This window comes from Periplaneta americana, chromosome 1 (assembly GCF_040183065.1).
Source record: "Periplaneta americana isolate PAMFEO1 chromosome 1, P.americana_PAMFEO1_priV1, whole genome shotgun sequence".
Classification (NCBI taxonomy): domain Eukaryota; kingdom Metazoa; phylum Arthropoda; class Insecta; order Blattodea; family Blattidae; genus Periplaneta; species Periplaneta americana.
In genome coordinates this window covers 167,719,321-167,745,118 of record NC_091117.1, presented here as the reverse complement: position 1 = coordinate 167,745,118, position 25,798 = coordinate 167,719,321, and the positions used below count along the sequence as shown (strand labels likewise).

At 34.2% G+C, this 25,798-nt stretch overlaps 1 protein-coding gene across 1 annotated transcript; it reads left to right on the top strand.

Moving 5' to 3' along the window:
• The first annotated feature begins 4,557 nt into the window (after positions 1-4,557).
• LOC138703708 (high mobility group protein 20A-like) lies at positions 4,558-19,748 on the top strand. Its single transcript, XM_069831831.1, has 8 exons — positions 4,558-4,658; positions 8,772-8,928; positions 10,198-10,341; positions 10,419-10,543; positions 15,081-15,236; positions 15,327-15,402; positions 18,039-18,254; positions 19,303-19,748. Exons 2-8 carry the CDS (start codon positions 8,778-8,780, stop codon positions 19,446-19,448), a joined length of 1,014 nt encoding a protein of 337 aa, XP_069687932.1. The 5' UTR covers positions 4,558-4,658; positions 8,772-8,777; the 3' UTR covers positions 19,449-19,748.
• The last annotated feature ends 6,050 nt before the right edge of the window (positions 19,749-25,798 follow it).

The window sequence follows — 25,798 nt, the reverse complement described above, 5'->3', positions numbered from 1 at the left end:
AACAATACAACCTACCCCAGAGTTCTGCGTTATTTTGGATGCGAGTATCGAAATACAATTTTAATATTTGATTGCTCTACTAGGTTTGAAACGGAATTGTAGCGGTTTCATCCGTATTTAGTTTAACTTTATTACTAGTGAACCATTTATTTGATTAATCGTTTGTCTTCGAAATAGACATACTTCTTATAAGCTACAGCTCATCGTCTTCTTGTATAAGCAGTAAGGACAGAAGGAGCAGAAATAAAGGATGCCGGTGTCGAAATACAGTTTTAATATTGTATTGCTATTTGTTTTTCACTGGGTCCGAAACGGAATTGTATTGGTTTTATCCTTATTTAGTTTAAGTACATTACCAGTGAACCATTTATTTTGTTTATGCCGGGCGTTGTTACACATTAATGCATGAAAAAAAATGCTGCTAATTAACAAAACTATGGACTTATCTTCATAAAATTTAAATGAAATATGATATATCAGTTGTATTTTTCCTTTTGACATTGCAGTTATATGCAGCACACACAACAGGCATGTTTTTTCTTCGTTTTTTTGTACTTCTAACCTCCGTTATATAACATTGTAAACAGACGAATTTTTACAAAGGTGGGCGCTTAGCTCAGATCTGCCGTGTTTCGCGGTGGCACCGCAAAGAGCGCTGTACAGGACAACATGGCCACTCTATAGTCTTCTCTTTCTAACTCGTTGATATATACAACGCTCTCTTATATAGGCTTTAGAGTTTGCAGTCGAGGCCGGCTTGATGTAGTTCAATAATCGTGAACAGATGGCACAATGACCAACACCATCACGAGACACGAACTCTGAACCGGTCTGGTCGGTCTAAATCGATTATTTCTTGCTTACGAGATAATCGCGTAAGAAACGGTATGTACCTACCGTCGGTTACGGGATATAATTTCGTAAGCAACGGTACCTACTGTCGACAACTGATGACCATGGATAATGCTGGGTAACTTTCGGTGATGGACCCCGGACTCATTTCACCAGCATTATCACCTTCATCTCATTCAGACGCTAAATAACCTCAGATGTTGATAAAGCGTCGTAAAATAACCTACTAAAAAAACATGGATAAATATTATTGGCCTTATATGACCTTGGAAAGTTAGGAACGAGGGAGCTAATTATAGTTGTCACGTGGGCGAAGCGAAGAGATAAGATAAAGTACGCCTTTGTATTGAATAGAATACAATACAGAGTCTCGCGCAAAGCCAATCTACCTAGAATATGTAGACCATGTTATAAAGTTATCGGTCGGCTAAATTATGATTCGTTATCTCTTCTGTTTTTATATATTTGTCGTGAATATTATTTATATTATCAACTGAGTGTATAACATAATTTATCCGTTAATTGATATTTCACTAATGATAAATCCAAAGAACAATGGGAAATAAGGGACTAAACACTGAAAAATAAATAAAATAAGAGAATTTGACGTTCATAATTATAATGTTGTCGGAGTTTTGTTATACTTTACTTTGAATTATTTTAACTTGCGCCACAAAAAGGTATGAAAATTAATGTTAACATTACCTATTTAGTTACGATAGTAGTATATTGGAAAATTTGTGCATATAGCCTGATTACAATATATAAGTAATCCTATCCTAACCTAACCAATGGTAAAAAGGTAAAGGTATCCCCGTAACATGCCATGAAGGCACTTGGGGGGCATGGAGGTAGAGCCCCATGCTTTCCATGACCTCGGCACTAGAATGAGGTGGTGTGGTCGGCACCACGCTCTAAGGTAGTCTTGTTTATTTCATACATGTTCGTATAATTATACAAAAACAAGAATAGTAATCTAGTTTGCAGCCTGTGATATTGTCTCGTTTACAGTATTATGTAATATACATATTACGATATTTATTAGGTACTTTAACAATATATAGTTAGTAATATTATAAAATATACAGGCCTAATCCATTACCAAGAAATAGCCCTTCCCTCACATGTTCAATACTGTTTACCTCAAAAGGCTTTCAAACCTTAAAAACTATTAGAAACCGGATTAAAATAGTCATGTTGATGTAGGCCTACAACATTACATTTTTTGTCACTATTCCTGATCCCATTCTAACAGTTTCAGGTTTGTAATTTGTAACAATACTAACAATACTGATGGATCATTCCATAGTCACACACGTAACATTTTCGAAGTAACTATGATCTTCACAGGATATTTAATCAAATACTTAGGAGTTCATGAAAGACACATCACTGTTTTTTAACGTAAGCATTCCAAAATATAAACAGAAAATCATAATGAAAAGGAATAATTAATAATGTAAAAAATATTAAATATTATATGGTGTGACACATGAACAGTTTCTTGCCACTTAATTTATTACCAAAATGGAAAATGTTCATATTATTGTGCCAAATGTCATAAATGCATTTAGTTGTTTTCGAAACAATTAAGACATTTGTGTAGTACATGTAACTGCTAAATCGCATACTTTAATAAAAATAACAGTGCCATTAACAAATAAAATATTACAAATTATATTGTGACACACGAACATTTCTGTCAAGTTGATTACTAATCTTTTCAAATGCATATAGAGATTTACCGTATACACTGTGCCTACAGTTCTTATTATACAAAGCAACACTTGATTACACTAAAGTACACTTTCAGATTTAAAATATCCACGGTTGTTTATAACTATATGTGGTGATATCTCCTGTGTAATGCCACGTAACAAATACATCAATATAGGCTATCCACTTTTTCTGCCATTTGTAGTACTTCCCTTTTTTTAACAACACAGACGCTTTAAATTCTTCGCCACCACAAGCTTTTGTAACTTCCTCTGCTTATCTGACGTCTTTTTTTAAATTGATTATTTAACGATGTTGTATCATCTACTAGGTTATTTAGCCTCGATGGGATTGATGATAGTGAAATGATATTTGGCGAGATGAGGTTGAGGATTCGCCATAGATTACACGACATTCTCCTTACAATTGGGGAAAACCTCGAAAAAACCTCAACCAGGTAACTTGCCCCAAATCAGGATTTGAACCCGGGCCCACTCATTTCACGGTCAGATGTGCCTACCATTACTCCACAGCAGTAGACCGAACATGGGTTATGTACATTAGTTCTTTTGACTTTCGGTTAGCTTTCTTAAGAATACGCATAAAGAAATGTAGTGTTTTCCAGGCTGTCCTTGTAATATTAGTGACTTATTTCAACCAGTTTGTTACTAAAATATATACAGTACCTAAGTGTTTACTAAGTGATCCATTTAATTGGTATATGAGACGAATTTAATTTTGTGTTTTACAGAAGGATACATATTGATTTACTTTTGCTCACATTGATTTTAATTTTATTTGTTGTAGTCCAGTTTTCAATAACGTGAAACTAGTTTTGCAAGGCGGTGATATAAGATTTATCACTAATTTTTTCTATATATTATACAGTCATCCACGAATAACCTTGTCTGAGAAGTGACATTTCTATTCAAATCCTACAATAATTTTCAGTAAATATTTTGCACTGAGAAGCTATTATACATTTAATTTTACTTCTGAGACCAGTGAAATATAAGCCAATTTTATTAGAAAGGTGCATGTATAATTATCCAATAGCATGATATTATCTGCAACAAAAACTAAAGGGCATGAAAGAAAAGAAGAAAACATTAATGCTGTGGTTCTTAGAGTTCCATTAGAGTTACACGTTCATTGTCCACTGAAAGTTGTATTTCTCTATTGAAGTGTAAAAGAGAAACTCTCATAAATTATGTCAGAAACAAAGAAAGGCACCACCCAAATATGTGGGATAATTAATTTAATAATGTTATTACCGGGACTTGAAAAAAGCAATCATATGTAATGGGTGGGGAAAAAATACCTTTTAATCGCGCTGTAACAAGTTACAATTTTACACATGTTTCATGACTTACTCTACAGTACAGAATTTAAATAATAATATCAGCCAATAAGAAGTTGTCTTATTATGCAAAATCATTACCAACTGCTTTTGAGTTAAAGTTAAGTGTTGGTTATTTTAAACAAAATTATGTTGGAAAAATGGAAAATATCTTAACAAAACGTTAAAAATAAACCAGCTGTTAATTTAACATTTGTTAAGCCAAATTAAACATTACTTGGAAAAACTTGCCATTATTGTAACATAACCTCACATTACAATGAGAAAGAAATTTGGAGGTGGCATGACGTAAAAAAGTCATCCCACAGTCGTATTACTCTATGTACTGTTCAGGTACTCTGCCATCTAGTGTTTGTTATCGCAAGCTCATTTCTCGACACTAGCTACGCATAGCGTCCGTTATTTTCCAGTTGCGTCCAAATTTAATATAAGCTTGGCTGATCTGTTTTATATATATGATCTAGGGTATTACTCAAGGTTCGTGACTGTATACCTACTAGACTGTGTTTACCTACTAGTGTTTAATATCGTGCCCATTGGGCGCTTTACATTGTAGTATTATTATTATTATTATTTTGCAATGTTTTGATAGTAACAACATGGCGTCAGGTCCATCAAAGAGGCTTCACCCCTTACATTAACTTGCAGGTGTCTACTCTATGTCTTCTGTGCTCGTTGGTTGTTAGCACTGATCCGCGAGCGTCGTGTATTAAGATAGCAAAAGATTATTGTAAGTTATCAAATTGAATACATTATTATATATATTGTACTGTACATACATTCATTTTATGAGACAATGCAATGCAGAACAAACAAAGCTATTGAAGTGTAACTTAAATATATATTGTTAGGTACTTCATTTCGTTTCGGTGATACTGGGATGGTATTTACTTCAGTTTTTCCTTAAGGTTGACGTATTGTATTAAAATTTAATCGATTTCGTGAGGACTGCAGAGGAGTTTAACATGTTTATTTTACGGAAGTATTTTTTTTATTTGACTTTCATAACAGCATGAAGATTTAATTTATGTTTCACTTTTAAATAGATATTTTATTTATATGCGATTAATGAAAAATTACCGGTATTTGACATTTACTCATTTACTTCGAGTGCCAGGAATACGAATAACCTTGAATTCCTGTTTTGTCTTTCTAGGTAATTTGTCCCAACCACTATTTGAAAACGGATCCGCACTTTTAGGAGAAGTTAATCATACTTAAAATTCCGACTTTTGCACACACAATAAATTATTGGCACTGAAAAGTGCCTTTTCATAAACATGATGATGCGCATTCGACAAACACAGACAAATCTGCTCTTTTTAGTACGGTATTGTAAGATATAATTGTCAGTGAGGAATCCGTATACTGAAATTTCTCCACCTCCTTAATTCTGAGACATCTGTTGTTTTATTTTTAAAGTTCAATTTGCACATACATCTTGTATCATAATCATTTAGGCCTATGAACTATACTACAGTATAGGCTACTATGCTCCCAGTGCTCATGATAGATAGATTTATTTGTTTCATAATATTCTTAATTTGCTTTATAGCATAGAATAAAGAACATGTCCAATTCTTACGTTTAACATATAAACTGCAAATATGAAATATGTACAGTATTAATACCTTAATAACAATAATAGCCTATTTTATACAATGCAATATGTTTACCATTTACGCCTAGGCCTAATAGTATTAAAATATTTACACTGTACTGTGAAATGTCAAGAATTCATCTACAGAATAGAAAGTGTGAGATATTAAGTAATTTTTTTAGTTTTACCTTAAATAATGCGGGGTTTTGGCTATGATTCATAATGTCTTCAGGAGGACTACTGAACATTTTTATCGCCATGTAACATACTCCCCTTAGATAGCATGATAAATTTGATGATTGCGTATGAAAATCATTCTTTCTGGAGGTATTTACACTATGTATGGCTGAATTAGTCGGAACATTTTCTTTATTACATGAGAGGAAATTTATTAAAGAGTATATGTACTGATTTGTTAAGGTCAGAACCTCTAATTTTTTTTTATAATCTACACGATTCTCCAGCCTTTGCTCAAACTATTATTCTAATGGCTCTTTTTTGTAATAAGAATATTTTTTTATTATCTGCAGAATTTCCCCAAAATATTATTCCGTAGTACATAAGAGGCAAAATATATTGTCTTTAAGATACTGCTGCTTAGAAATTGTTGTAACGACATAATTGTAAAGCATGCTGAGCTAAGTTTGGGGTTATTGGGAGTTATTTCTTTAATATGATTTTTACAATTTAATGTATTATTAATATGCAAACCAAGAAATTTGGTTGTTGATGTTTCTAGTAGGGGTATATTGTTGATAATTGTGTCTAATGTTTGAGAAATTAAATTTGAAGTGGTTTTAAATTGAATTATGTTAGTTTTATTAATGTTTAAAGCTAGTTTATTGGTTGTAAACCAGTCATGAATTTTAAGAATTGTTTCTGTTTTATATTTGAATGTGGCAAAGTTTTTGTCTGTAATAAGATACTTGTGTCGTCTGCAAATAGTATAGGATAACCTATTCCTTTTATTATGGGGCCAAGGTCATTTATAAAATTTAGAAGAAGAAGAGGCCCTAATATAGATCCTTATGGGACCCCTGTATGAACAATTCCCCATGTTGAAGTAGTTTTAAAGGAGTTGCTGAATACGTTGATTTCAATTTTTTGTTTTGTTTTCTGTTTAGGAGATATAACTCAAACCACTGATATGCTATGCCTTTAATAGCATAGTATTCTAATTTTTGTAATAGAATTTTATGGTTAATACAATCGAAAGCTTTTGAGAGATCACAGAATATTCCTCCTACTTGTAATTTTTTATTAATAGCTTCCAGAATTTTATCAGTTAAATTAAACATCGCTTGCTCAGTTGATTTATTCTTTCTGAATCCAAATTGTTCCGTAATGAGAATGTTGTATCTGTCAAGATGATGATATACTCTCTTATATATAACTTTTTCGAAAACCTTTGAGAAGACTGGTAGAAGGGATATGGCAAAATTTTTTTTCTTTCTGGACATTTCTTCTGACGAGCATTTTCTCTTGCTCGTTTATTTTTTAAATTTTTAGAATCTGATAACAATTAAAATTTTTTTTCTGTTTCTTCATCCCTTTTTATTTCAAGTCAGAATCAGCTGTTATTTTCTTTCTTCAAGCAGCGACTCTTTTACAGGAAGCATCTACATACAAATATATCCACGAGGAGTTGCATTATGGTTGGGATTTTATTGAATAAATCTACTTTACCTACTCTGTAATGAGCCTATTACTATTAATAAAGAACCAGGATTTTAGGCTTATGCTTAGAGCCATAGACTAAATTCCTAGAATACCAGAGAACTCCATTTAAAAAGTAACATTGATCAAACCGATTTATAATTTAAAGAAAAAAAGAATTCAGCCTCATCCTAAACTAAACCTTTTCTACATCTAAAAAAATATACAAAGTAATTTCAAATGTCTAGATAGATAGGCTAACCTAGGTCTACTCACATGAGGATAGCACCAGAATGCAAGCAACCCTGCATTCCCCCTGGACTTATTTGTTACGGGTGTGACAGAAAATACATGATAAAAGAAACATTTAAAAGTGTAATGGACATTAAATTATTTTTGGGGATGATGATGATGAACTAATTTCTAGCCTTACTTCTGCCAATTTTAACAAACTTATTAATTGTAGTTTAGTTATAAACTTAACTTAATCGCATTTTTTGTTGGGTGTGACACCAATACATACTAACTTATTAAGTGCTATAATAGCAAAGAAACTTATCTCAACAATTTTTTATTGCTTGACTGATGAGTTCAAACTTCGAACAACAGCACATGTATATTAAGTAGATAATTTTGACATTGTACAGGAAGTTAGATAGGTGTGCCAATTTGACTTTTCCTAATACAAAACCATTGTACACAAACTATCAACTTCAACTACGTATAAAGTCAATAAAAATAAAATTAACCATAATTTTGTTTCCAATTCTTGTAATATAATTTTTTTTTATTATAGAATCAATTAGTAGAAATTATATATATATTGTTTAAGATTCTGTCCACTTTGTCATAGAATAGCCCTATTGTTAAATTGCATGTTTTCATTTTTTATGTGCTTTTAAATTATTTTGTGAAACCAACTTTGTTCAAATTTCCATTACACATGTACAAATAATACTAGGTACTAATAAAAGAAAGTTGTTTACTAAATGTGTTCAGGTTGGCCATAAATAAAAGAAAAACTGCTAGCCTACTTCTTATTAGATGGTTTCTCTTTTGTAATTTGAGTTTTCTACAGTATGGAAATGCTCTGTTGCTTGTAATGTACTGTGTTTGTATTGGTGTATTGTATGTTATATTCAAGAACAGTATAATTAGAAAAATAAAGTATTTTCCCATTCAAGAATGCACCAGTTGATATTCTCCACCATAATGGGCAGAGTGACAGTTAACCTTCAGGTCCCCCTAGTTACGTCATGGCCTCTTATCTCGTGGTCAGAGTTTGATGCTTGGTGAATGCTATGAGATTGTAAAAATATTTTTCAAACATTCTTATTTTACTGTTACTCAGCTGTTATACTTCCTGACTGATGTTGCTAAAAAATAGCAACACTGCTGTGCAAAGTGATTAAAGTCATAAAGAACGGATGGTTGAGAAATAATGTGAAATTAATGATATAGGCCTATTATGGAATTTTGGCTAAAGCAAATGATCAGAGAGAGAGAGGAAATGAAAGGTTTTCCTGCAACTAATATACATTTTTATAGTTGCAGTTTTTAATATGTAGCTCTTCTCTTCCTGCATAGGTAACAATGGATCAGTTAGTCTCAGGATTGTCAAGAGGGAAAGAGGAACTCGAACAGCAGCCAACAGTTGAGGCATCGAAGACACCTGCTACCAATGCACATCCAGTAAGTGCCCCGATATCTGAAACACAATCATCTGCAGCAAGTAGTCCCCAAGGTAACTAAAATACATGTACCAGTATATATATTTGTTTCCACTGTTGTGAACCATATGTTGCTCTATCTGATTGTTCAGGTTTTCATATATTGCAAACTAGTGCATCACTGGACATGTGTGAATTGCATGTTCCAATAAAAATCCCAATAGCTGTTAGACTGATCGGAGACAATTTTTAGGAATAGAAACTATTTTAACATTGAAGAAATTTATTCCATTACTAGCCGTACCCTTGCGCTCCGCTGCACCCGTTAGAAATACAGTAAATATAAAGTAATTACATAATTAAAATAGGACATTTGATCCAGGGAACATTCGTGTTTGATAGAAGGATAAATCGTTTATTATGTTACTTAATTTAAATTGTATTAAAAATATTAAAATGCGATCATTTTGATCCAGAGACCATTCATTTGGTCATAAAAATTATTTTAGGAAATACAGGAAACGAATGTACAGAATAGCCTATCAAGTTTTCTGTGCATAAGAAGCTATTTTAATCTTACCTGTCCTCGATTCACTCAGAAGTTACTGTAATAACATTATAGAATTATGTCCATCTAGAGAAACTACACTTTCCAATGGTGAATTAATAATTAATTATACAAATCGGTTAATTTAGCTTCCGGTATTACTTCATAAAAACACAGAAACATTCTCTGTAGGCTGTTTCATAGCTTTCGATTGTTGTTGTCCAAGGCCCCTTATAGACGAAGTCATTTGTTTTTTTATTTCATTACACCGCCTTAGATGGCGTTGTTATTGTAATTTTGAAACTCATTTATCTCATTAAATATCAGTCCTATCAAAATGTTGCATAGAATAAAACGTATCGGAAATTATTTTTAAAGAAACTTTTGTTATGTAATATTTTTCATGAAAATTAATAATAAGGGAGATATTTCGATTTATTTAATTCAAGTCCCCTTATAACCCCCCTTTTAAATAAAATATTTTGAATGCCATATAGCCTAAATTCCAAGTTACAATGAACTTAATTTATATTCCAATTTTCATATAAATCAGTTCAGAGCCATTATCGCGTGAAAAGGTAACAAACATACAGACATACAAACAAAAATTTCAAGAAAGCGATTTTCGGTTTCAGGGCGGTTAATTGTATATGTTAGGACCAATTATTTTTGGAAAATCGAAAATTACCAGAAAAATTTCGGCTACAGATTTATTATTAGTATAGATATAGATAACAAAATTATATTACAGTGTATTGGAGAATAATATATCTGTTGCGATTTCTCTATTGTATAGTCAGACCAAAAACAACGGGAAGTTCTGATGAGAAGGCTCCTGACTCTTCAGACAATGGAAACAAAACACGTGGTGGTTGGCCGAAAGGAAAGAAACGCAAGAAAGCTCAGAGAGATCAGACAGCTCCTCGGCAGCCTCTCACAGGTTGTTAGCATAAAAACTTATATTCAAACCATAGTCTACTTCAAGAACCATTGTGCATAATATTATACATATTTCAGGTTACGTGAGATTTCTGAATGATAGAAGGGAAAAGGTTCGGTCAGAGAATCCAAATCTTCCATTTCCAGAAATAACAAAACTCTTGGCAGTTGAATGGAGTCAGTTACCAGCAGATCAGAAACAGGTAATATAGGGTTAATATAAAGTAACAAACATAGTTGAAAGTAATGAAACTGCCAAACAAATTCAGCAATCAAGATGAACTGGAATGTAATAAGAATGTGATTTAGTCTGTTCACATGGATTGTTGTCCGTTGTCCATATTCGATAATTGTGATTATGACTCCACCATTCAGAATAAAGTGAGTGAGTCTTATCTGTCCACAGTGTTAGAGATAAAGATCCCATTCAATTTCTCTCTGAGCTAATAGACATAGTGAAAAGTTGTATTTCCTTTCATAATTATCTCCTATCAATTCAAACCATCAATTACAGTTTATAAGGATACATTTTCAGAAGTTTACTTAACATTTTCCAAACAATGCTGTATGGCATTTGCTTAACATGTTAGCACTGCTGACTCATAACAGATTTTCTCTAGCTAGGTATTCTTGAAGAATCTCTGTAACCTTAATATCATTAATTTTTTTATCTTCTCAATTTGATTTCATCAACTGAGCTTTTTTAAAATTTCTTAATTAATGCATGATAAAGCATGGTACAAGGTTCGTCTCTCAGACGCTTTTTGTCCGAAATCTTCTTAATCCAGTAGCAAAGTTTCTACAACATCCATAGTATTACACCAAACCACTTCTTATTTGAAAATGTAAAACCATTTTCTCAAATCGCTTCTTACTTGAAGATGTAAAATCATTTTCTCAAACTTAGAAAATTTGTATAACAAGCTAAATGAATAACAAATTTCTGTTAATTTTTCAAAGCTTAATTGTTGCATCATAACAATGGAAACATTTATTTTAGTACAGAATAACTAAATCCCATTCTTCACATATTCCATAGCTGCTTACATCTAGAGAGCTGAATTTGTTTAGAAATTATATTAATTTCAATTATGTTAGTTACCTACTTTATAATAACTCTATTTATTTCAGATATGCTATTTCTTACACTATCTCTTTCTGTTTTTTATTTCTTCCTGCAAAACACATTTCACATGAATATAATAACTTTTCAACACCTCTTTCATATACGGAGTGTAGTAATTGAGGAGCTCTTAAACAGAATTCATTCACGTCTTCCTCTAATCTTAACATAGTTTGAAATGGACTCATCTCGCAAGGACTCTATATCAGGCTAAAAATTTCATTCACTTCTAACTCAGTTATTCCCTTTGAATGGAGTTTGTAGCCCGATTTAGGACTCTTCAAACTCAGTTATGATTAGAAGTGGTCTTAATAGGTTTAGTTTCGGAGGTCCTCAGTCTTAATGCATAATCAGATTTCCAGTTGTTATCTCGTATAAACAATATCTCCACATTTGTTGAGTTTTTAAACTAATCTATTTATTAGAAGTCATATTCATATAATAATCTTCATTTAAAGTGTTTAATTTATGTTTCAGTGCACCGTTAGCTGAATGACTATGAGGTCCAAAATCAAATCCTTGATCATTATTACCGTATTTACTCGCGTAATTTTCCTCCCTTTTTTAACATGAAAAATGCAGGGAGGGAAAATTATGCGAATTTAATTTGGAATCTAAGATAAAAATGCAAAAATAGAACTTACTGAAGTTATACTGGTATTTATTTTGAAGTCCTACAAAATAATTATGATAGACAATTTATACAATTAACTTTAATTACACAAAAAGAAAGAATAACATTGTTGGTAATGAAGTGGATCGGTGCGGCACCCCTCGTTGCTATGTGATCACGTGTGCTGCTCACTGCCGTCTGACCGTGTATGAGAACACGTGCAAAAGAATTAGCCTGAAGAAAGAAAATAAAAAAGTTTAATTGATACGGTAAACTATAAAATGCATATTAGGGTCTACCTACTATCAATAGATCATTACGGTAATTTGGGAGAAAAAGACCTACCTTCACTTGTCAATTTCTTCGGAAATCGCCTTGTCTGCTCCCTCCTCTGATGTTCATCTTTGTCACCCCTCTCCCAGGTATAGTCGTCTTCCGTGGCTTCCATATTGTTCGAGATCCCAGTTTTCTTGAAGCTTTTCACAATTATATCATTTGAAATTAGCCCCCATGCCCGGATGATCCATTCACATATTAGTTCGAGTAAAGGCCTCTGATGTTGATAGGCATCAACATGTGGGATCCCGCAGACATGACCCTTGAATGGTTTATTTACGCTCACACCAACTGGTTGCAGCATTGACGTTAAATCACAGGAATTATGGCCAAATCTGTTCTCATCATCGACATTTCTTGTCGAACGTCGTCGACAAGATAGCCACAGAAGCTGTCCAAAACCAAGAGAGACTTGCAATTTAACAGGTGGCCCAGATGTTTTCCCCATACAACACGCACCCAATCATGCATTAGGCTGGAAGCCATCCATCCTTGCTCTTAGACTCGAACATGTAGCCCGGAAGGAAACTTCCCTTTTGAAAGCATTTTTCATTTGAATATCACGTATGGAAGGAGTTTCCGCCCATCTCTGCACCTGTTGTTAACAAAGTGACCTAGACGCACCCTTTTCGTTAATTGTGGTGTTCCTCGGCATATCAAAGAAAATCTGCATTGCCAATTTGCAAGAGCAGATAGTTATGCTTGCTTCTTTATGATATACCGATGGAATTCCACCATTTTTTCTGTGTAGTCCTTTGGCAACACTGGCTTAGAGATGTCCTCCTTCAGAGCAAAAGGTTATTCCTCTTCATAAAACAGCACATCCATCCTCTGCTTGCTTTAAATTAAGAAATTCCTACCAGTATATCGAGTTTCTTTGCAACCTCTAGTGCCTTTAATTGCATCATTTCGTCGAAACTACATAACTTATTTCTTAACTCTGTTATATAACCAAACACTTCTTTTTCAATTTTTGGATACTACCCAGATTTTGGTCTCTGAAATGATAAACTTGACTTTTTCGCATTCTGTAACTCTTCTTTTTGTTTATGCCAATAGCACACATGTGAGGGCTCAACATAAAACTCACGTGCAGCAGCATGATTGTCATTACTTTCTGCGAACTCTTTAACTCGTAATTTGAATTGTGCGTTGCAACTGCAGTTTTTCTTTTCCATTTCAGTTAGAAATACGAATTAATTATTCGTACATGGACCGATATATGTTGTAGCTACTTGTGCATCACCCATGTGGTTACTACAAGCCAGCGATGTGTGTACACAACACTATGATGTGTCAGCATGAAACTGAAGTGGGCTCACGGTCAATGGAAGTGGCGTAGCTTGCTGACCGGTCCCGTTAGTGCAGTGTTGCCGCTTTGCGCTTCTCGGTCACATTAATGAATAACATTTTTATAAACGGTAATAAAGATGGGAAAATTATGCGAATTTTTTTTACCCAAATTTCAGTTTCTAAAAATTGGGAAAATTATGTGAGGGGGAAATTTATGCGAGTAAATACGCTAATTGGAATTTCAGTGAACAAAGATAGTGTTAGGATAGGCTGTCATGGAATATTTCCCTTACCATCCTTTCACTAATTTTTCATTATTACTGCCCATAAGAAAATGCATTGCATGCCAGCTCTATTATGTATTATCTAGCACAAAGTTGGGGCTTCATATGTCACCAGCATTTTCAGAGAACTGGAAAACGAGATTTCTGACTTAAACAATCATTATATTATGAAGAAGAGTTTTGGGTTATCAGTTGTGTGTTGAGAATTAATACTTCCAAAATTTCAGAAACTATACATAGGTTCAACCTTTTCAGAGAACTAGAAAATTTGATTTCAGACTTCCAGAGTCATTATATTTTGAAGAATTTGGAGTTTTCAACCATGTGTTGATAATTAATACTTCTGACATTTCAGAAACGACATGTAGGTTTCATCATTTAAGACCTGGAAAGGTCACTTATTGTCTGACTGTTGGAGAAAGTTAGGAGTAGAAACAGCCATTCTTCTAGATGGGATATTGAAAGTGTTATTTTTATGGACTATCAATCAGAGTTGTATTTACTGTACCTGCTGAAAACATTAGTTTAGCATCTTAGTGATTCTTCATTATTGTACAGTTAGCAGTAACACTGGTGACAGAAATGTTTCCATACTAATGGTAGAATATTAAATAACAGTTTCCTTTTACTAATAGTGGCTTGAGTGAGTTCTTAGTATCATCATCCCATAGTGGACTTTATGTTGTCAGCAAACAGCTGGACACATTAAGAAGATTGATTGATCCCAATTCTTTTCAGGGCTGCAGATAAGTCACAGACAATAGTTACACTCTGTCATTTGGGTGGGTTAAGCATAACAGGCACGTCAAAATAAGTGGTCCTTTCAGATCTTGAGTGATGCAATCCTGATATAGAATTTCGTAAATAGTTTCGAAACACTGAGATATTAAACCTCAACATATGGTTGACAACCCCAGATTCTTCATTATAGAAAATGTTATACTCCTTCCATCCTATATAGTGATAGTTTATAAAATAGATTTTATAATGTAGAAACTTCTATAATGAGAATATAGAAGAAGAAATGAATTGAGATTAAGTCATGTGTCTTAGGGATTTGTTTTAATTTAAATTATGTAATATATTTATAGCATTATTTAGAAGCTGCTGAACAAGATCGTGAACGTTACATGCGTGAACTGCAGGCATACAAACAAACTGAGGCATATAAAATATTTACCCAAAAACAGTCCGAAAAGAAACAACGCGAAGACAAACCAGTAGAAGCAGCAGTACAGCCAGAAGAGGTATATATAGTACCTTTGTAGAAAGTATATTACTTACAGTACTTTATATATAAAAATTAACTGTTACTTATATTTCATTTTCTTTTACAGGATACAGAAAAAGAACCGGATTATCCAGGATTTGACATTCCTATTTTTACTGAAGAATTTCTTGATCACAATAAAGGTGAGTTCAGAGTCATAGAAATTACTACACGTTGTGGTGTTAAGCAAAAAATGTGATGAAGATATCAAACTAATATGCAAGATGCTTTAATACAAAAATAACTAGTAGAATGGAAGATGGCAGGATATCGGAACACATGAAGAGTACAGGGGAAAAACAATCAGTCACAATTCTCATAACCTCCTGAATCCTGAGAATATAGTATACTATACCATACTTCATACACGATTATGATGTAAGATGTGCAGAGACCTGAAGTATAGTATAATATACCTGCATTTGTGCCATGCTGTAACTTGCAAAATTTTTTTAGCATTCTTCCTCATGTCAGTGACTTTTTTTTTAGAAGTGTAGAATTATATTGAACTTTACTAGTAAAACAACAAATGTCTCAGAACTCAGGAGGATAAGGGTCATGTCATCATTAATTCAGTATATTACTGCAAACTTCAGTGTTTTTCTTATCAGAACTGGTAAAGGAGAATTATCACCATGGATACAGTCATACCTTTCTACTTTTTTTTATTAGAAACAGCAATAAATTTTGCAGTAATGTACTGAATTAGATGATATCATCCTTAAGAGAATTGTGACTATGACTGTTTTTCCCTGCATTCTTCAGATGTTAAAATACAAATACACAAAAGTCTTGTACAAAGACCAATGAAATACGGGACATAATTATTGAAACCTGCTAATGTTGAACGAAATAATGCATAAGATACCCACCGGCGATGAGTAACTTTCAATTGCTGCATGCGCTCTCATTTTTAGTCTAAAAAGGCATGCACAATTGAATGCATTTCGTTCACTCTTGTAAGCATTGCTTGAATGCATAAAGTTGTATTGTGTAGATGCACCTTTAGAGAGATCATCAAAGTGCTGAAAGGATGTGATGAAGTGGACATTAATCCCACACTTTAGATGTAGGGAATTTTAAAAGGTGACTCATTATTTCTCTGATTTTATAAATCCATATTAGAAAATGAAATCTCCTGCTAAAATGTTTTCTTTTTAAAATTCTATAATTTGAACATTTTCCATTATGCAGACAGTGTTTTGAGTTTCTTAGGAGGTTGCACCAACGTTAGTGTGCCATGTTTTTAATAATTGAAAATAATAAAATAAAATAATTGAAATTAAAGATTATTTTAATACATATTTGCATGTGTATAATTCTCAACACAATTTATAACACAGAGAAGAAATGGACACTTATCAAAAACTCAACCCTCAAAAAAGGACATGCGCTAGAAGGAGATGATTTATAACATAACATTATCATACATATACAATGGATATTTTAGAACTGCAAGGCTGTTTGTTTTCAGAATGTAAAATTATAAATATTCTTCTTTTCTTCTTCTTGTTTCTTGGTGCTACAGTTCATTGTGAACCTTGGCCTCTTCCACGATTTTCCGCCAGTTGTCTCGATCCTGCGAAATTGCTTTCCAATTCCTGTATCCCATCTTACATATGTCTTCCTCAACTCCATCCAACCATCTTATTCTTGGTTGTCCACGGCTTCTTTGAACTCCAGGATTTCCATTTAATATCCTTTTAGGAATTTCTACGTCATTCATCTGTGCCACATGCCCAGCCCACCTTAATCTCGCTGCTTTTACTATTCTTCTAATAGGCGGATCTTTATAGATGGAATACAACTCATTATTATATCGCCTCCTCCATCTTCCTCTCTCGAATAATGGACCAATTATTTTACGGAGTATCTTCCTAATAGTACATTATGCAACGAGCCTATAATGGTAGTAATTAAGACGCAAGTATGATTGTTTATGAAACGAGCACAAGCGAGTTTCATAATTTTCATACGAGCGTCTTAATTACCATTATAGGCAAGTTTCATACGACTTTTTATGCTCGACCATATTTCTAACTTGAAAGTATTGAAAATTAGGTCTTTTTATGGTTAAGTGCGAACTGACCTGAATTGTGAGATGTGCGCAGACGCGAAAGTATTGATATTTTCCGAGGCCGAATGTCATTGACCTTGGCACAGAATAAGAATGAACATTAGTCTGATATAACCTGGAAACTGATTTAGAATTGAAAAACGAGATGACAAATTGAATTTATTTGAATATTATTTACAATTAACGCTAATTATTATAGTAACAAAATATAACCTTCTGCGACAGTATTGGATTTCCAGCCTCCATGACTTTTTGCTAATTGTCTGTCGATTGCATATCCGAGAATAATCGATATAACGGTACAAAGCTGACTTGTGATTGGCTGAAGACCTGTACTTTAATGAGTAGGTGTACTTTAATGACATGCATTAAAGGACTGCTACCAGGTGTATAATTACTACATTTCGGCATGGTCGAGCATAAAATTATAAATATTACATCCTAAAATATAGTATATATGTGGATCTTTTTCAACAGGACAAAAATTCCCCCCCCCCCCCCCCCACGCATGACTTTACCGTTTTGTTTGATATTAGGTGGTTTTGTATTTTATCTTTTACTAGAAAAGGCCTGTGTGGTGTAAATATTCATTTATAGTTTTGAAATTGAAACCATCTGAAGATATAATACCAGTATGTTATACTACCTTTATTTACATGCCTTAAGCATTTCTTTCTTTTCTGTCTTATCAATATTCCACAGCTCGTGAAGCAGAATTGCGCCAACTCCGTAAGTCCAACACAGACTATGAACAACAGAATGCAATACTGCAGAAACACATTGAGAACATGAAGGCAGCTGTGGAGAAGTTAGAGGTTGAAACTATGCAACAGCGTAACAATAATGTGGCTCTGCAGCAGCATCTGGACCATATGAGAGCTACACTGACTGCAAGCTTTCAGAATATTCCACTTCCAGGTGAGGGAGACTTAGTGACTGTTCTCACTGAAATGTTAGTATAGTAAAGCAAGTTTTGTTTCATGGTGCTAATCATCACTTTCTAGTCGGGACTTACACATACATCAATAGAAGGCTCCCACTGTCCAGTCTTGACAGTAGCAGATGGTATAAAAAATTCTCATCCATCCTTGCTGTAGAAAGGGCTACAAATGTTGAGCCAGACATAATGGTCATACCTGTTTGTCCTCATGATGGAACCTGTACGTAGTTCCGAAATGTTGGGAATGTTAAGTTCCAGGACATGGTGGAATATTCAAAAGTCTATTTCTGAACACATTCACCAAGAAAGCCTAAACATGCATAGTGCCTATCTTATTTCATGTTATCATTTCTGACTGTCATATCTGGCTTTTCTTCCAGTTTTTATTAATACATTCCTTTTGCTGGTCTTAAGAATAAAATTGTTATATTTGTTAAATTATTATGACACAATATTGATTCTTATATATTTAGACATTCTCTGTTTTCCTGACAACTTCGGTTTCTAATGATTCCCACTTTAATATTTCGATTACTACACTTTTAAAACGTATTAGGCCTACCTGTTTTGTTATTTTGCAGGTCTTCTCCTAAAAGGATTAAAAGTGCCCAAATGATACCTTTATATCAGGAAATATATTAAAAAAAAAATAGTATTATCAATTTCATATAAAAGAACAATGATAATTTCGTGTTTTAAAATATACTGTAAGACTGTATGAAAGACAACAGTATTTCTCTTCATATTGTCCACTAAATAGTTTCTTCTCTGAACAACGATATATAAAATTAAAAAAAAACTAATGACATTCAAATGAAACTTGATAAATTTAAAAATATGCCTATCATTTATCAGTACTAAAAGTAATTAGGCTAAGAAGTACATTTTTTACCTCAGATACTTTTTACATCCATTAAGTAGCCCAATAGGCAATAAAAATGATAAGGAAATACACTTATAAATTTAGAAGCTTTAAGGTACATTTGTATTCAAAAGGCATACAGTTCTCATTCTTCTTGTCTGCAGGCAGCAATGAAGTTCCAACACTCAACACAATTGATAACTACATGGCACGTTTGCATTCATTGCTCCTCGATACTACATCTCGTGACAGAGAAGCTTTGGTAGCAACTGTCCGCGAACTTGTGGGTCGCCTGGAGTTTCACGGATGACCCGCACAGCCCAGTTCTCGCAGGAGAAGGCACAACAAGTAAATGCTTGAAGAGCGCCATATGAAGACAGCACAGTGTGATCAACATAGTCTTATTGGATGTTGCCAAAAGGACATGTACTACGAACTTTTCTTTTTTCACTGATTCTATATAAATAGATGCTGTTAGGAGACAGTGCATTTCATTATACTTTAATAGTAGAAAACATATTATGTATCGACATAAATTTTATTTATAAGTGTATTTTTTATTGTGAGCAAGAATGTGTTATTAACAATAAATTTCATTCTTGTATAACCATATCTTGTATTTATTTATTTAAATTTTTGTGGCTATTTATTCACTTGCCCTTCCAGTTAGGCCATATCCTGCATGGGATGCAAGGGCAAACAGCAGTGTGCAACAACTTCAAGCGAAAACATACAAATGCTAGCATAAAAATTAAAATGGCCTATGTGTCTTTATGTGCATGTAGTGCTACAATTGACGATGCTCAAATTTCAGTCCTGTTTGAATCTTGAAGCGGTGACAATAAGCTTCTCAAAATGGACTACACTGAGGTTTTAATTACCGAGGTACAAAAAAGACGTGCCATTTGGGATGTGCGTGATAAACAGCATCACAACAGATTCATATCAGACAATAACACTAGTCAACAGCATTTTTTGTGCCGACAAACAGAATGCTGATTATTACCAAGTCTGGTGCGCTGATTACGAATATGTAATCAGATTTTTTCCATCACGTCAGGTTTCCGAGCACTGCAACAATGTTGTATTTTATGAATAGCCATAAGTACAGTGCGGGCGGGAAGTAACTAGGTATTATTAATTGACTGTGGAATTTTTAATATTGATGCAACCATAATGAAAATTGTGTGTACATGTAAGTCATTAAATAGAGTTTGAACTTTTGCGCGTCCGTAGTATAGATGGTGGCCATGAGGGGCGGTTCGCGCAACAATAGCAAAGATGGTCGATCACCTGTTTGTTCGCGAATGAACTGCACGCTAGGAAGTGTGGAATTCTGTTGTTTTCGTTCAGAGATGGTGCCATACAGAGAAAGGAAGGAATGCCACAATCCGTCCAGAGACAATAAATAATTGGAAGAACAGATTCGGAGCATTATCATCAATGCCCCACACAACTTCCTCCAGAAGACTGTGGATTCCATTACCGGCCGCTTAGGAAACTGGTGGAAGCCACAGGAGCCTACGTTTAATTTTGATGTATGCATACGTATTCCCATTTAACAAGGTAGACATGAAATAAATTTCAATAATTTAGCTTTATAAATATAGAATTTATACACATTTTTCAATACCTAGTATACATGTATCAATTCCCTCTTCACTTGACACATCTGAATCATGGGTTTATTGATACTTGAAAGAAAATATACACTTACAGGGTGCCTGGTAATGAAAACAGACAGTCAGTCTGTATTTTGTTTAGTTTGGGTGTAGAGATTTTGTTAGTAGTGTGAACTGTTCTGTATGAAATAAAATGAAGAAGCAAAGTTGTAGTTGTAAAAACTTTCCGAACCAATGGTATGGCGTGAACAAAAGAACCACGAAGATGACTTTTATTTCTGCTTAACCAATGTTACTGGATTTTCTTTAAAAAATAAGAGACTCATTCAATTTCCTAGTCTCCCATCAGCTATAACACCACTACCTCATGGAGAAAATTTACCTGTTCCCATTCCACTTTCCACATGGCAAGAAGAATCGGAATCTGACATAACGTCATCTGATGATGTGCAGCCCTCTACATCAAGGGATGACGTCTACATTCCAGATGAAGAGAGAGAAGAAAAGCCACATTTAAAACATAGGTGGAACTCAACGGTCTGGTACGTGATTTGCACTTAACTAAACAGCTGAGCTTCTAGAATCTCGTCTTCAGGAATGGAAGGTGCTGGATAAAGATGCTAATGTTTCAGTATTTAGAAACATAAATAAGGATCTATTACCATTTTTCATAGTTACAGATTCTGGAGTTTGTACATGCAGCGATGTAAATGGACTGATTAAAACTAGGTATTACACATAATGCTGAAGAGTGGCGCTTATTTATAGATGCTTCTAAAATTAGTCTGAAAGCCGTTTTGTTACACAATCGTAATAAACTTTCCTATATATCTGTAGCATACAGTGCAGCAATGAAAGAAACATACGAAAACATGTGTCGTATTCTTGAAGTCATTAAAATATGAAAACCATTGTTGGCATATTTGCGGGATCTTAAAGTCTTCTACATGGAATGCAGAGTGAATTCACTAAATATGCTTCTTTCTGTGCCTTTGGGACAGCAGAGATACTCAACATCACTAGTAGTAACTAATTACACTCAATAGTGACAATTAATAATAAACACAACTAATAAAAAATACAATTAATAATAATAACAATAACAAGGAGCATCCTAAATTAAATGAAGCACAATCACTTAAAATAACATTTAAATCTAATTTGTATCTTAACCCTAAGTTCGAACTAAAACCCACGAGTATGATATGTTCAAACCTGCACAAGTACCTTTCAGCACTACACTTATTTCGCTGTCAACTCACTCACTGCACTGAAACTACGACACATTTCACTAACACTTCAAAAACATTTCAATGTTCAAATACTTTGCACTGCCACTGTAAACTATAAAACTTCACTGACACAAACACACTTTACTTACAAAACACACTTCACTGACACACTTCAAATAAGAAAATATCAATTACACCCTTTAAATAGTATGTATGATATACTACGTCTATTAGTAAAGTCCTTAAGCCTATTTTTAAATACATTTTTGGTTATTGGTAAATCCTTTAGTAAGTTTGCAGGTAAAGCATTCCAGTCCCTGACAGTACGATTGAGAAAAGAAAACTTTCCAATGTCCGTTCTCTGTCTCCTTTCCCTCAATTTATATGAGTAGTCATTCCTTGAAGAGTAATTTGGCGGCTGCAACCTGTTTTTTATTTCTCTCCAGGCAGGCTCACCTCTGTATATTTTGAACATTGCACATAATCGAATTTGCGTTCTCCTGTCTGTGAGCGTCCCATTTTAATGATGAATTATTACGACAACGCTTAAGAGCCCATTTTTTAAATCTTTTCCAGTGTCTTAATATGTTCCAATCTGTAAGGATCCCAACATGCAGCACCATATTCCATTACTGGACGAACTAGTGACTTATATGCAATCTCTTTGAATTTATCAGAGCCTTTTCTTAGTACCCTCATCACAGAGTGTAATGCTCTCCATGTTCTTTCCGCTGTGTCAGTAACGTGTTCCCCCCAGCCGAGATCGCTGCTAAAAGTTATTCCTAGGTATTTACATTTGTTAACTTCTGGAATGGTTTCACCCCCAACGTATACAATGCGATTATTTTATTTCTTTTTCTTGTAAAGCTGACACTTTGCTCTTTAGAGAATTTATTTCAATTTTGATGGCCATTGCCCAATCATTTATTCTATTGAGGTCATTCTGAAGAAGAGCAGTATCTTCATAACCTTTTATTTCCCTGTATACAATACAATCATCTGCGAATAAGCGAACCCTGGGCAAGATGTTAACTGGCAGATCATTTACAAAAGCCAGGAATAGAAGGGGCCCAAAACCATGGTAAGTTCACGAATTTCTGCGGTAAAATGTTCCATGCATAAGACCTTAAAAAAAGGGGGAGGGGGTCTTAAGTTAAAGTTACTATTGGCCTTTCTCCAAGACTAATTGGCTGTTGAAAGCTCATTGGCAAATGCGAGATGTTTGTTTTCAATTTAGCCACTATGTAATCAAAAAGTCTCCTCTTGTTCGCCATTATTAAAAAAAATCTGACGAAATATGTGACGATCTCGTCTCTGTTGCCTGCGTTTGCAAGGCAGACACCCTGAGATGTGAAGCAACATGTCGCTTGAAGTCGCATGCCGCTGGGGCTCTGATTTTATTTTTCTGAATATTGTTTTGCATTGTCTTCAGTTATGACCAAGTGAGTTATTAGTCTCACAGAGATGAATTCTATTTTCAAAGTGGGTGCATCTGTAACATCAGCGCACAATGGGCCCAAGCATGCAGATCCGTCCTGGGTCCACCCTTGTAAGACGGAATTCATTATATCTGACAGGTAAGGAGTTAAATTTTCACATGGGAACAAGTTATTTTATGAACATTAATGTATAATATATATGAGTGAAAGTCTCAGGAATCTTCAGTGCCACATCAATAAATTTAAGAATGCAGTTATATTGACTCCAAAGCAGCTATTCTATCAATAGTCACTAAACACACACCTTCATCTCAAACAGCAGAAATAACTAAAATGCTCTCTCAATTAATATCACTCAATAAAAGAAGTGCATTCCAATGGATACCATCCCATTGTAGAATCCTGGGAAACGAGAATGCAGATGCTTTAGCAAAGAAGGGCAGCACTGCTACTTACAGACCTGTTACTAAATCTACGTATTACTCTGTGAAAAGATTTATTAAATCTACATACTTAGACTTCAACAAACAAAATTTGATAACACAATCTCAAGGGAAAAAATGGAACTCTCTGCATCATAATCCATAGTTAATTCCCGATTTACCACGAAAATTGTAACTGCATTTAGATTGGCAACAGGCCATGATTGTTTGGCCAAACACCTGCATAGAACTGGAATATATCAGTCCCCTAACTGCCCATTGTGCAACTCAAACCAAGAAATGGATTCGGAATACCTCAAAATCTGTGCTTCAGTGGCTGGCCATGATAATATCTTTGAAAAATATTGGAGTGCAAGAGGTCAAATGACTTTATTGTCAAACGCCTGGCATTAGAAAACAACAACAACATATATGAGGTTCAAACCTGTCTTTGGATAGTTGACCAAACAAGAACATAAATGTCCCATATACACCATAATATGCTACTGCACAACAACACTTCTAGCTCATATTTCACCCCTATGGAGACATAATATCTATGATTTGCTGACATGGAAAGTGAGGAGGTCACACCTGTATCAGAGACAGATTCTTTTGTTACTGCTTGCAACCAGCAGGCGAGAACAGTATTTTCCACTTCGTTGAAACATCATATTGTAGCTACTATGATAGCCAATCAACTGTGCTGTAATTTTTATGCAGCATCAGACGATAGATGTGGCCTTGATATTAGGCCCTACATTCTGGAAAAAGATCATAGCTGTGATGTCACAGACAGATTCCAGGCCTGATAGGAAGTCACGACGTCACACTCCTCATTCGGGAGAGGAATTGAAACCTCACACTCAATCACGTCATGTTCAGGAGCATGACGAATTACAAGTGAGTCACCACAGTCAAAGACTAAGCAGTCCAAGTCACAAACTCACAGAAAAGAGACGAAGAGAAAATCACCTGTGAAGCCACCATGAATTAATTCCTCATGATGACTGATATTGTACAATGGAATGTGAATGGTGTGTGCAGCAGATATATAGAATTACAACAATTGAGCTATCATGAGAAATCTGCTATTTTCTGTCTTCAGGAGACACACCTCCGACCTGGAAACTGCCTGAATATTCTATGTTCACCAGTACAATCATCTAATCATCTTGCCAGTATTTGGGTCAATGGAGGTTGTGCCATCCTGATCAAAGTATATTCTTCATGGTCTTTGCAAACTTGAGGATCCTATTCAAGACAGCGATACTTGTGTATGTACCCTGACGAGAATAAAACCGTCTTTGGTTATAATGAAAAGCCACATATTATATTATCTTAAACTTGAATCGAGAATTCTTTCAAACGTATACCTTATAATAAGACATATGGAACCGATAATGGACCTCCAATTATCCATGTTGTTTCTGTTACCTCCCTTGTGAATTAGAATTGTTCTGGCTTGTTTTAGACATCAAGGAACATAACCAGTTCTAGACATTCGTGTGTATATTATGGAAACAATTTGAATAACTTTTGTATTTCGACAGCATGCACAATGACAAAATCTTCTAAATACGTCTATACATATTTGTTGTTTTTTTCTAATGCCAGGCATTTGACAAAGTCATTTGACCTCTTGCACTCCAATATTTTTCAATGATATTGTCATGGTCAGCCACTGAAGCACAGATTTTGAGGTGTTCCGAATCCATTTCTTGATCTGAATTGCATAATGGGTAGTTAGGAGACTGATATATTCCAATTCTATGCAGGTGCTTGGCCAAACAGTCATGGGCTGTTGCCAATCTAAATGCAGCTACAGACGATTTGCGTATGTATATGTTTTATTTGATATATGTTTAATAAAGATTACTACTAATTTTTATTTGGACTTCAATAAATCTAATACATCTGTGATACCTCTTGTTATAAATTTGAA